General features: G+C 34.8%; 1 protein-coding gene across 1 annotated transcript; it reads right to left on the bottom strand.

The window, feature by feature from the left end:
- Nucleotides 1-305: 305 nt before the first annotated feature.
- KERA (keratocan) lies at nt 306-7,550 on the bottom strand. Its single transcript, XM_008056770.1, has 3 exons — nt 7,370-7,550; nt 5,045-5,938; nt 306-723 (listed from the first exon to the last, which is right to left on the bottom strand). Exons 2-3 carry the CDS (start codon nt 5,928-5,930, stop codon nt 551-553), a joined length of 1,059 nt encoding a protein of 352 aa, XP_008054961.1. The 5' UTR covers nt 5,931-5,938; nt 7,370-7,550; the 3' UTR covers nt 306-550.
- Between the last annotated feature and the right edge of the window lie 5,781 nt (nt 7,551-13,331).

Raw genomic sequence — 13,331 nt, 5'->3', positions numbered from 1 at the left:
TTCTCTTGCTATAAAATATTTGACTCATTTGCTAGCCATTCTCAAATTAATTAGCAAACTTGTAGCTCCAAAAGCTACTTAGCATTCTGAATTTATTCATTATGGTAAAGAAATAACTCACTTTTTTCATTTTCTTCAGATCTTTGTACCTACTATTTGATTACTGTATTTATACTGTAAATATGGTATATGCAGAAGTATTTTTGGATATATACAAAGAAATAACTTCTTTTATTGCATAACAATATAATTGTATTATTTTGTATAATTAATAAGCTGTGAAAGAGACAACAATAAGTGCCTTTGAGTTGATAAATTATCTTAACTCTGTGTCTGTTTTATTAATTAAAAGAAAAGCAAATTAATACAGGCTGTGCTACGTGTCATTGGCAAAAGCATCTCTGAATAAAAACAATCAGCTGCACAAATGAAATTGCTGGCCAAGAACAATTGGAAATGTGACTTTTGCACTAAGCATATGAATGGTAGCCAAATTTCATGTCAGATACATTAATTCATTAAACCAATTTTAGATCTGATACAGATGTGTTTAAATAATGACGGCCTGAAGAAGCCGGAAGCAGTTCATTAAATCCATTGGGATTGGTGGTTTGATGTCATTTCCATCCAGACGAAGGTAGCGAAGATGAGGTCCATAACCAAAGGAATCTTGTTCAGCAGACAGTGCGGATGTTGTGGGACATATTACGGAGACGTTCACACCTATGGAGACATGATAGCATAAAGAAATGCACTGAAACACAAGAGAGAGTACAGATGGGAAGATTTCTTTTTCTTTTTCTTTTTCTTTTTTTTTTTTTTGAGTCAGATTCTCACTCTGTCGCTCAGGCTGGAGTGCAGTGGCATGCTGCTCACGGCCACCACAGCCTCGACCTGCTGGGCTCAGGCAATCTTTCTGCTTCAGCCTTCCAAGTAGCTGGAACTACAGGCATGTGCCACCACACCCAGCTAATTTTTTGATTTATTGTAGAGATGAAGTCTCACCAAGTTGCCCAGGCTGGTCTTGAACCCCTGGACTCAGGCAATCCTCTTGCCTCGGCCTCCCAAAATGCTGGGATACAGGCTTGAGCCACCACACCCAGCCAAGGTAGGAAGAGTAAGAAGCAATTCCAGCAGTACTGTGAAGGTCGTAGTGGCCTAATGCATGAAGGGGTAGCAATGCAAACCGTTTTTGTGTCAGTTATAGATTGTGCCTATTGTATAAAAGTAACCCTGAAAAATGTGGAGCCAATATATAGTCATCTCATTCCATGTTCTGGCATCCTTAGTATAGAACACTAGAAAGGAAATAATGTGATGGAAACAAAGGTGTCTAAGATGTCACTTGTCTTCTATGTTTGCAAGTGAGACATGTTTACATTACTGTAGGATGAGACAGGTAATATTTAGGCTTTAGAGGTCGAGACAACAGTTCAGACCTGGTACTGAAAGAATGTTTAAGTACATGAGTAGATGGATGGATAAATGGATGAATGGATGGATGGATAGGTAGATAATCAGTCTAATACAAGCGAAAGTGCTTGACGGTTACCATAAAACACAATAAACTGTCTGATGACTTGTTTTAAAAAGTATAATTGATGGATGGATGGATGGATGGATGGGTAATGGATAGGTAGACAATCAGTTTAGCATAAGAGGAAGTGCTTGAAAATTACCTTAAGAGATGCAAAATAGTGTCTGATGACATGTTTAAAAGAGTACAATTAACATAACTTTACATATGTAACACTTAAAGAAAACAACCTTGAATAGTCATACTTAAGTGTATTTAATTGGAAAGGAAACATTTGCCAAGAATTGAATTACAAAGAATTCAAGCCAGAAAATATCCCATCAACCGTTTCACAAAGAATGAGAGAAATTGCGCACCTGCCTTGGATCAGAGCCCTTGGCATCAGTGACTATACTGAATTTAGGAACATTCAGAAAAAAAGGCCTGTTAAACTAGCAAAATTCAGGGAAGTGCGTAGCAGCATATCTCAACCAAGAATTCACATACCATTTTAAAACCCCTTTTCAAAACTGTTCTGAGCAAGAAATCAGCCCTGATTAGACCCACCTGACTGGGACAATGCCTGCTTCTGTGTCCCGTTGTTTCATACAGATTCATATTGTATTGAATAACTTTATGCTTACAGCAAAGTTGTCTTGCCCTGACCTGATGCCATTTTGTGAATTAAACTTAATAAAAATGACGACTTATATTTGTATAGCAGTTTTGTGGCTATAAAGTTTTTTTTTTTTGTTTGTTTAATGTACATCATCACCTTATCAACTCACTTATCATTATTATTATTATTGTTTTATCATTATCATTTTTAATCTCCCCACCTGGACATTGTGAAAACAGTGGTTCAGAGAGGTAAGGAAATGTACTCAAGGTATTTCAGCAAGTAAGTGGCAGAACTGAGGCCAGCCTATTTCTTTTCTTTCCACACAGGGTTCCTTGCCTACCGGAGAGAGTATGTCCCTTTCAAAGGTACTATTGCTTTATCCTATCACTCTCATGTCCCAAAATCAATGCATTTCTAAATAAATGAATATGAGAAACAAGTGTTTTAAAATTTATTACATTTCATAAATTAGTTATGGTGTTTTTCAGAAAATGCCAGGAAATCACATACTTGAATAAATAACATTCTCCCAAATCTAAAGTCTCTTAAAGAGTGCAGAAGAAATAAAGTTTTCCATTATATTGGTTGAAAAAAGTTCACTCTCCTATACATTTTGAGAAATTTTTATATTAAAGATACGTTTCTTAGAAACCACTTTATTAACAACTAGAGAAGATTATGTAGCAAGAAGAACCAAGCACTTTAACATTGATAACACAGTATCATATACTTGTTAATCAGCAATTATACACAGAGCAATTATTATTTTACATTTATTTACCTAAATATAGAAATGGCCATGTTTCATATCTACATTAGGAAGCAAATAAGTCATTTTCTCTTTGTTAATATTGCTGTTCTACTGATAGAAATTTTTTCTAGATTTTAGTATTCAGAGGATTGAAGAAAAGTGTAATTCTTATATTGTGTGGGGATATATAACACTTTCACTTAAAATGAAAAGTCCTAGACTTAGGCCCTGACTATTGTATTTACTCTGTCCTTAGGCAAATATCTTTACCTAGTTGAGTTTGTAATCCTTTCTTCAGAAATTCCTAAGGATTTCACACAAGGATCTTGTAAGGATTGATTAGTGCTTCTCTTCTCGAAGACTGGGTCGGCACATGAATGCTACCTACCAAGCAGCATGAATTTCTGACCTACCAAGTCAGAAATTCTGGAGCTAGGACCCAGCAACCTGTGTTTTTATAAGCACTTCAGGTGATTCTGATGCATGCTAAGATATGAGAAAAATAGAAATGTATGAGAAAACACTTTGCAAAATCTCTTAAATGTAGATGGAGAAAGGATAGTGTCATATACTTCTCAACTGTGTTTTAAATATTGCTCCCTCCCTCCTAAACACTCTCATTCACAAATTCTCAAGCTAGAATCCTCAATTTACAAACAGGAATCTTTATGGAATCTCTTGAAATTAACTACCCACATCCATTGTCTTGGGACTTTTGTTGTCAGATAAGGATTGTATCCGTAGAAGCACTGAATGCTCACCAATAAAAACAAAATTGGATATTTAGGTCAATATTGATTGTTGTGCCACTTGGTTTAACTAAACAGATTCATCTCTCAACAATTTTTTTTCTGTTGCATTTTTTACTTTGGACTACAGTATTAAGCAATATGCTTCATGACCATGGAAAAATCACTGCTGTGGGGGCAGTTCGCCTCTTCATTCCTGGATTGTATGCTCAAGTGCACTGTTATTTTAAAAAAAAGAAAAAAAAATTGGAATAACTAAGCAGTACTCAATGGAAAAATAGTCTGCTCTTATAAATGATGTTTTTGTGATTATGTGCTTAAAGGAAACTTTAGTGAGTAGTAACCAGGCAGCACAACCTTTGACAATTATCTCTGTTACTTTCTTACAAACCATTCCAACTGAATCTCATTTAGGAATGTATTCTTTTAGGTAGTCCAGGAAAAATCTTCCCAAGGTTATTTTTCTAAAAAGAGTGTATACTGGTGTTGAAAATGCCTAGATAACTTCCAGTCTGAGAATCCTACCCTGTGGAGAGACCAAGGTGTGACTCACTTCTACATCAGACCTAGCTTGGTTTCAGGCACAATTATGAAGATGCCAAGTTTGTCTTTAATGTCTCCAGCCTCTACTTTCTATAACCACTTCTTCCCATGATGGTTTCTCTTTGCACTCAAACTTCACTCTCTTATCAGAAGCTATTTTCAGGAAAAGAGAGAATATTCTACCTTCATGATTAGCAATATGTCCCAAGGAGTTGCCAGCATCTAGGACAATTTGTTTTCATTATAATTAATAAAGCTTTCAAAGACAGTAGACGTTCTCAGTGTGTGGTTTCCAGATAATCAATATGAGTGTCACCTGGGAACTTGTTACAAATGAAAATTATCAGATTTCACCTCAGGTATACTGAGTCAAAAATTCTGGGAGTGTAGCCACCAATATGTACACACTGAAGTTTGAGAATCCCACTACAATGATGGGATTTAATTAGAGACTACAATTAGGGGAGGTTCAGGCATAGTTTTTAGGACAGAGGTATCTTCCTAATACACCTGAAATCATATTTCCATCAGTAGTCATGAGGTTGTTTTCTCAAGTCTCATAAGTCTACTAAGGCAGAAAGAAATCATCTTGACCAAAAGAATATAGAAACATTTAGTTTCTCCCATACATAATGGCCCTCTGTAGGTTGCTAAAGTCCACTATCCAGTCTTCAATGTGAAAATTTGGAATTCTTGGTTGATGAATACTGTCTATGACTAGACAAAATCTAATATTGAAAATATTAAAAGCCTAAGGACACATGTTGGGAAAGTCAACACAATTTCTAGTCTTAATAAAGATATAAACTATGTTTAACAACCATGAGTATATTAATTGAAGATACTCCCTGATAATTACTTACTTTTGATTTTGTTATGATCGAGGTGAAGGTGCTGGAGTTGAGAGCTGATTCGGGGAACTTTGGTGAGTTGATTATGAGACAATTGAAGATCTAGAATGGATGACACATCAAAACCTTTTGATGGGATACCTGCATCTGATATTTTGTTATGATTTAGTCTCAGAAAGGCTACTTTAGGAATCACATTAAAGTAATTTTCTGGTATTCCCTCAATGGAATTGTTGTCTAGAAAAAGTTGCATCGTGTTGGCTGGTAATCTTGGAGGCATGTTTCTCAGAGCATTCTTGGCCATATTTAGCTGCATGAGGTTTTTGAGTCCTTTAAAGGTGTCTCTCTGAAAGGCATTGTCTACTAATTTATTGTGTTGTAGATCAAGGAGGGTCAGGTTTTCCAGATTGCTGAAGGTCCCCTGAGGAATTCTGGACACCTTATTTCTAGCTAATTGTAGTTGTTCTAAACTTCTTGGCAATGGAGAAGGTACTTCTTCTAGCTCATTATCTTCCAGAAATAAGAAAAGCAGCTTCTTCAACTGGCTTAGTGCTCCTTTTTCAATTCCATAGTTGGTGATTTTGTTCTTGTTTAGATTTATCCATCTCAGTTGAGTGGCATTCTCGAATGGCTTTTCAGGAATCGTTTCTATCTGGTTGTTTTCAAGATAAAGATACCAGATTCTTGAAGGAATAGCAGGAATTTCTTTGAGCCCTCGATTTTCACAATATAAAGCAGTAGGAAAACTTGGGGGACAGAAACACTCCATGGGACAATCGAAGTCAAGCATAGTCCAGTCCTCTGGATCTTGAACCTCATAGACCTGTCTCACACTTCGAGTCCATACGGTGTCTGTTATGAATAACACACAGATTACAAAAGAGATGGTGGGCGCCATTGCAGCACCTACAGAATAAGGGACACAACTGTTAGTTATTTGAAGATCCCAACCTAAAGATAATTGTATGTTTCAAAATGATCACTAAAAATTACTTCCTTGGGAAAGAGGTGGAAATTTGCCAACATTTCATGTACAGATATCAATTACTATTCATTTATTTAGAAGGCACTATATGCAAAGCATTTTGCAAACATTGGAACTAATTCGCCTACTTGTAGCTTTTTCCCAAATCACAATGCGAGCTGAGAAATGGAAAGGGAATTTTAGCAGTTGCAAGTGTTTTTTCCATTTCAGACTATTTAATTTAAAGAACTGAACTGAAATCAGTAGTTGAATACAAGAGTACAAAAAAAGTGATTTTTTAATAATGCATATGGAGCGTCTACATTGTTTGTAAGAGGTTGGCATCTGTTTTTACTTTCACTCCTAAATGAGCAGAACATCTGGGTGAGATTCCCCAGGCCTTTTGGCCCTGAACCAAAGTAATGAAGCGATCAAAGAATATTTTAGCAGTTTATTGTGAAGAAACGTTCTAAGATCTGAAGAAAAGTGTGTGATTAATCCATTGTTCTGTAGCTCAACTTCTCAGGTAAGTTTTATTTTGGGGGAAACAACTTCTATAATTATTAAGTATATAGTCAAATTGTTTAGCCAAGAAATTGAAGTACAAACTCTCTCTATATATGTGTGTATATAAAGACAGTTTATTATAAGGGAATGAATACATTGTGATGTGTATCACAATTGTCAGTAATATATTGAACTATAATATTATTATGGCTGATTAAAAAAATCATATTTTGGAAGCAGGTAGAGAATTCTTTTATATCCATATTTTCAGAGTGGATAATAAGAAATTGATTAACTTTACTGATATTTGACACATTTGAACTTCACTGATATTTGGTACATTTACTGATATTTGATACATAAGCCCACTCCCTGAATATCATTAAAGATTATGAGTACAAAGAACAATTTTAACGGGAAGTATATACAGCAAATATCTCAATCATATATTTATAGAAAATACATTATATATTATATACATATAATTATATACATATAATATATATAGCTAAAATAGTGACATTCTGATCAATGTATATTTAGTTAAGTTGATTAATAATAAGGGACAAAATAAATTTTACTGATTCTTTAGGAAAAGATAAAATCAGCTTTGTTGATTAAATGCTGATCTTTTAAATTTGCCATCAAATTGCAGAAAATGTCAAGTACAGAGCCGCTTCTGCAAGCTGTCAAATTTCCTAGAATTGCAGAATGCTGCTCTGGCCGTCTTCCAAGAGACACATTAAAACCTATTTCTTTTTCAGAATAGGAATTTGCTTTAGCTATTGAAGTTGCAGCCCAGCATCTGATGAATAAGAACTTTGAATTCTTCACTTTAAGAGTTTTAAAAGTGCAAAACAGTTTACCTTGCCTTCCAGGAATATACCGCTGAGTCCTGTGTGTCTGGGTCTGAAGTTTGCTTAAAAAAAAAAAAATCAGTTAAGAGAGAGAGAAAAAAAATTGACTAAAATAAATTGTTTTTCTTGATGCTGTCAAGCCTATGAGAAAAAGTAAAACCTACCCGGAACAGCTACCCTGAACACCTTTTGATCTATTGTTTCCACTTTGACAGGGCTTCAGAAGACTGCTTACCTCAGCCTTCTTGGATCTTCTTCTTCCTTTTCTATTGGTCACTCCTTGTTCACAGTAATGGCTTGACCCAAGCTCCACTGTCGTGTTCTTATGAATCCTCCGTTATATATATGCATTAGTGGTTCCAACTTTAACCCCTCCAACAACTGCAGAATCTTGGTACCTAGGCAGCCCAGTAAAGGAAATTCTCACGCCAAACTCAAGAACATGAAACAAAAGTTCAGGGCAATTTTCACTCCTAATTCACAGCTCAAAAGATGTTGTCATGTACACATATCTAGACCTGATTTGCCAGCAGGCAACTGAAGGCAGTTTTAATTTCCAGTACAACAAAAGGAGATTTTAAAGTACTTTTCTTCTAGATGATCTTTTTTAAAAAAATGAAGTGCAAAGAAAAGAAGGTCAATGCCTTTTGTTTATGTGGACATAACTTATTTATTTCTAAAATAAAACAGATGCTGTAATGTGTTTGATTAAATAAAAAAGAAATTAAAAAATATGTTTGAGAAATATTGTAATGATATCTGAACAGCTATACCCAATTTTAACACTAAACATGGTATCATACACTGTTTGATGAAAATGATTTTTGTATCTTTCTTTTCTACTGTATTTTAATAATTTATTCCAAATATTTCATTAAAATGAGATGATTTTTACTCATTATAACACATATTTTGCATTTAGTCCCTCACAAGACATTCTGTTACACTGTTACTTTTTTCTTTAATATGCATGTAAGATAATGTGTCTTCCACTTCTTATATTTGACAAAAAAAAAATTGTCATGCTTCTTTACAAACAAAACCCCCTCATTTTCAGACGTGATTCTGTTGGTTAATTATTATCCTCTTGTTTTTCAAAGTCCATCTTCTTCTAGCATCAGGAAATTGAATTTATATGACTCATTTAGCACTGTTCACATGTGTATTATCAAAGGCAGAGAACAGTGAAGAGGAGAGAGCATTGAATGATAACGACCTTTTCTGAACCTCCGTAGGTCAATTAGAGTTCAGTTTTGTCATCTCTAAAATAGTAATGGACCACCTCATAGGGTTAGCCCTAGTTTGTTGTAAAAAATTATGGAGATATTAGCCTTTTTTGAGTATTAGCCTTACACTCTCAACTGGAAAATGCACTTATGTTTAATGGTTTTTCTAGACTAAGATCTGATTTAGATATGATTTCTTGGTAGCCCTCCAGATACACTCATACCTATTTTAAGGAAACAGCCAAGTGTTATTTGCTTTGCACAATTTTCTCCTCTTCTGCTTTTTATTTTATTTTATTTTTGTCCCTTTGTCTTCTTTTTCTAAACCCCCAGGATTTAAACACAGATGATCTTTAAATCTACACAGCCTCTTCCAACTACTCTCTTATCTGTTTTTGGTTGTTGTTGTTAGCAAAACGATTTCAGTTATTTATCAATTTTATGACACAAATCTTGCTACATGTTCCTTGTAGGAAAATGAGCATAGTGTACTGGCTGCCTCCAATCTTTTTCCTCCTGTTTATCATTTCACTCATGATCTATCCACAAAAACAGGATTTCTAATTCTGTTACTCTAAAATTGCTCTGACAAAATTCAGCAATGATCTTCATATTTCCTAACCTATTCAAGTTTGGCTGATGAGTGTACTTGATCCTTGACTATACTGACCCATTCCTTTTATTAAGTGTTCCTTTTAGTTGTTCTGACATCATTCTTTCCCAGTTTTTCCTCCCCATTTCTGGTGACTTCTCTCTGTCTACATCCCAAAGCTATTTCCCTCCTCTAACTGTGTTTCTGGCATTCAGAGCCCTTTGAGATCCTTTCCTCTGTTCTGTGCTCTTCCTACTCTATGCATACTTCCTGCATGATTCCATGATTCTAACCACTCCCTCTATTAAAACTCGGGAGTCCATGTCCCCAACCTAGCTTCTGGAAGAACTACTTCCTAATGTATATGTGTATACTATTAAAATCTACTTTCTAGACTTCTCTTGTTTTATGTCTTAAGGGCATATATCTAATATGAAATCCTCCATGTCCCTTGACTTCTAACTGCTCTTGTCATTTTATACTTTTGAGCAACACTATTGTCATAGTCAGTCTCCCAAACCAGAAATCTGGAAATAATTCTTGACTCTTCCTTCTCATTTTGTACACATATGATAACAATCACATTTTAAGGACTCTGAGAGACATGATAAAATAAAAATGTCCATCTACAATATTTGCCAGATTTGAATATCATTGTTTCCAGACTAAAAACATAAAATAGTTTCCATGGTTGGAATAATCTCGATTTGTATTTTTATTTTTCCTGTAACAAGCTAAACTGCCTTTCCTTTAATATTGATTTCTGGAGAATGAGGACTTAAACTCTTCTCTGGAACTGCTTAAGTGTAAGTTGAATTAATTAAATTCAGAAAATGGTAACAATGTCTGAGTTATATGAGGTGATGTGAACATTAATAAAATACATTGTCCATCCTTATCAGAAAGTGCAAAGAGGCAGAAAGGAAGCCTAACGTGTAATAATATGGCTTTAGCACTCTCTATCTAGTGACAGTTTGATATTTTAAAAGTCCATGGGGCTTTCCACATAGTAGGAATTCAGTACATGTTCACTGAATGAATCAATGAACAAATAAACACACAAGGCACATGTATCACCTTGAAAGGTATAAGTATTTTGATCTACACAACTCTGTAAGTAGGAACATAGTGAAGAGCCTTAGATACATGGTTAAAAAAAAATTGGAGTTAGAGTTTTCCTTGTGCAACTTAGTAGTTGTTTGATCTTGTATATGCCATGTAAACATCATAAAGCGTTAGAATTAGGGTTAAGATTAGAACTAGGGTTAGGGTTAAACTAAGTCTAAGTTTACTCATGATGCACTTGCCCTGACAAATATGCAGTCTTTTGATCCAGTGAGATAATTAAGGTGATGTATTGGATTAGTGTAGAAAAATTTCATAGTAAAAAAGTTAAAGCTCAAGGAGATCTTACGAATCATCTCTTCAAACTCCTTCCCTTTACTTATGAAGCAACTAGGTCAGAAGTTTCTTTTTGCAGAAAATGTGATAGACATTTTTGCCTACCTGAAAGAAATGGAAGATGTTATTGTTATTGATGTAATTCCTTCTTTCTTTTTTTATAGCGTTTTTTGTTTCGTATTTGCTTATGTTGCTTCTACTTCTTCCTATTAAAAGAAAGATACTTGGCTGAACTGTTACACTGAGGAATTTAGCTTGTGGACTTCCTGAAATCATTGACATTTTAAAAGAGAAGACAGTGCATGAGGAAATAAAAGACATGAAATTTGGGGTTCCTGATCTCAAACTAGGCAAAATGGGGACCAAAGGGAGGTCCAAACTTTACCTGTATGATGTCTACTTGTATTTCTAATCCTGAATTGTACGCCATATCTTTAAAATAAATACATAAATGAAATTCCAAGTTTGCTGATACTTTTGTCTGACACATCTATTTGAGCAATGGTTGGTTAAACTACTTTGGTGCTCCAGGGAGGCTTTGTTTTTTGTAGAGTTGGTTTAATTTTTGCTAGGGAAAATAGTTTTCTCTTAATAAATCAATTTCAGCTTTGTTTGACTAAGCTCTGCTAAATAATTTTTAAAAATATAAAGGATATCCACTAAAATGCATTTCTAACACACACACACACATACACACAAATATAGTTTTAAATTGTTGTCAAAATAATACACTTAAAATGCTACAATAATACATTTAAAAGTCAAGTCTATCAGAAACTGAAAATGAAGGTAGAAATTACCAACCCCATCTACTTCAGCTTAAGGGCTATTCCCAATAGGTCATTATTTTCCACTTTATTGTGAGTTATTTAGTCTTCACTTCAGTATTCCTGCTTATATTATTTTTTCAATCCATCAATTTTAAAGATATTTCCTTTTTATTAAATAAAAATGTAGTACACTTGCTCAACTCCATTTCTTACACCATCTGCAACCATGAATTCCTTCACTAAGTCCTAACATATGCACATGACAAACTTTGATTGAACATATATTGCCACATAATTTATTGTGCGATATATTGTTTACTACTAAAACCGTGCAAAATTATAATTATTTTATAGTAGCACATTTATTTTTTATTTGAATATTCAATTATACATAATACATTACATAGACAAATATTTCATTAATATCTTTCCAAATTCCAAACAGAGCTGTGGAACCATTTTCACAAATTGTTTTCACTCAGTGAGTAGAGGCAACATGATGGGGTGGTTAAAGCCCATACCTGATTGTGTTTGAATACATTTACTACCTGTAAGACCTTAGATAATTATTTCTCTCTTAGTCTCCTCATCCATACATTAAAAATAATGATATTAAATATAATATAGTAATAATCCCACCTCATAGTGTTGATGTTAATAATTAGAATTAAATAATTAGAACTTCATAAAATTGTTGATAATATTTTAGGCAGACATATTAGTTTCACTTTTTTTCTCCTGAGAGATATTTCTCCTGGAATGTAGTTTGCTTGTTGCAGCAAACCAACTTACATTAATTGGAAGATCATGATTATTAGGGTCTTTAAGGAACACTTTAGTTGTCTAATAGTTAATGAGAAATCCTCCTTTCCACCTAGGTGGACGTGTTAGGTTTGATGAAAGTGCAACCCAGCTGTGTCAGACATAACACATTTACTTACCACAGGCATTAAGAGAATTCACAGGCCGGGGCTCGGTGGCTCAGCCTGTAATCCCAGCACTTTGGGAGGCCAAGGTGAGTGGATTGCCTGAGTCTGTGGGTTCGAGACCAGCCCAGGCAAATTGGCGAGACCTCATCTCTACAATAAATAAATTAAAAAATTAGCCGGGCATGGTAGTGCGCATCTGTAGTTCTGGCTACTTGGAAGATTGAGGCGGAAGGATCGCCTGAGCCCAGCAAGTCGACGCTGGGGTGACCATGAGCGTGCCACTGCACTCCAGTCTGGGCAAAAGAGTGACTTCAACTCAAAAAAAAAAAAAGAAAATGCACACAGTAGGTCTTCATTAGAATGTTTCTTCAAATGTTAACTAAGCATACCCAAGAAACAAATTACAACTAACATAAAAAATCAGTCATATTGTCTTTGTTGGACTGCCTTTTTTTGTTGTTGTTTTTTTGTTTTGTTTTGTTTTGTTTTTTAAATTAATATTTTTTATTATGGTTTTGTGGGTTACAGTTAAGGGTTAGGTGTACAATTACGTTTCATTCAAGCACCTTGTTGATAAGAGGGGTTTCCCCTTCCCCAGACAGATATTTGCTACTGTTAATCCCATCCCCCCCCATAGTTTCCCAGTACCATCAGTCATTTTCTTATAGTATTACATTGGATGTTCAAGGTCCATTATATGAGTGAGAACATGTGATACTCAGATCTTTGTTTCTGTGAGAGGTCACTCTGTATTATAGACTCATGTTCCATCCAGGTTGCTGAGAAATTCATGATTTTGTTTTTTTTATGGCTGTGTAGTATTTCATCGTGTATATGTACCACATTTTTTAAATCCAGTCCTCTTTTGATGGACAGCATGGTTGTTTCCAGGTTCTTGCTATTGTGAACAATGCTGGGATAAACATACATGTGCAGGTATCTTTTTTATAGAGTGATTTGAGTTCTTCAGGGTATATTCCCAGTAGGGGGATTGCGGGGTCATATGGGAGGTTGATATTTGGAGCTTTTAGGAATCGCCACACTGCTTTCCAC

This window comes from Carlito syrichta, unplaced genomic scaffold (genome assembly GCF_000164805.1).
Source record: "Carlito syrichta isolate Samal-C Ts95f unplaced genomic scaffold, Tarsius_syrichta-2.0.1 Scaffold302518, whole genome shotgun sequence".
Taxonomy (NCBI): domain Eukaryota; kingdom Metazoa; phylum Chordata; class Mammalia; order Primates; family Tarsiidae; genus Carlito; species Carlito syrichta.
This window is presented reverse-complemented; position numbering and strand designations above follow the sequence as displayed.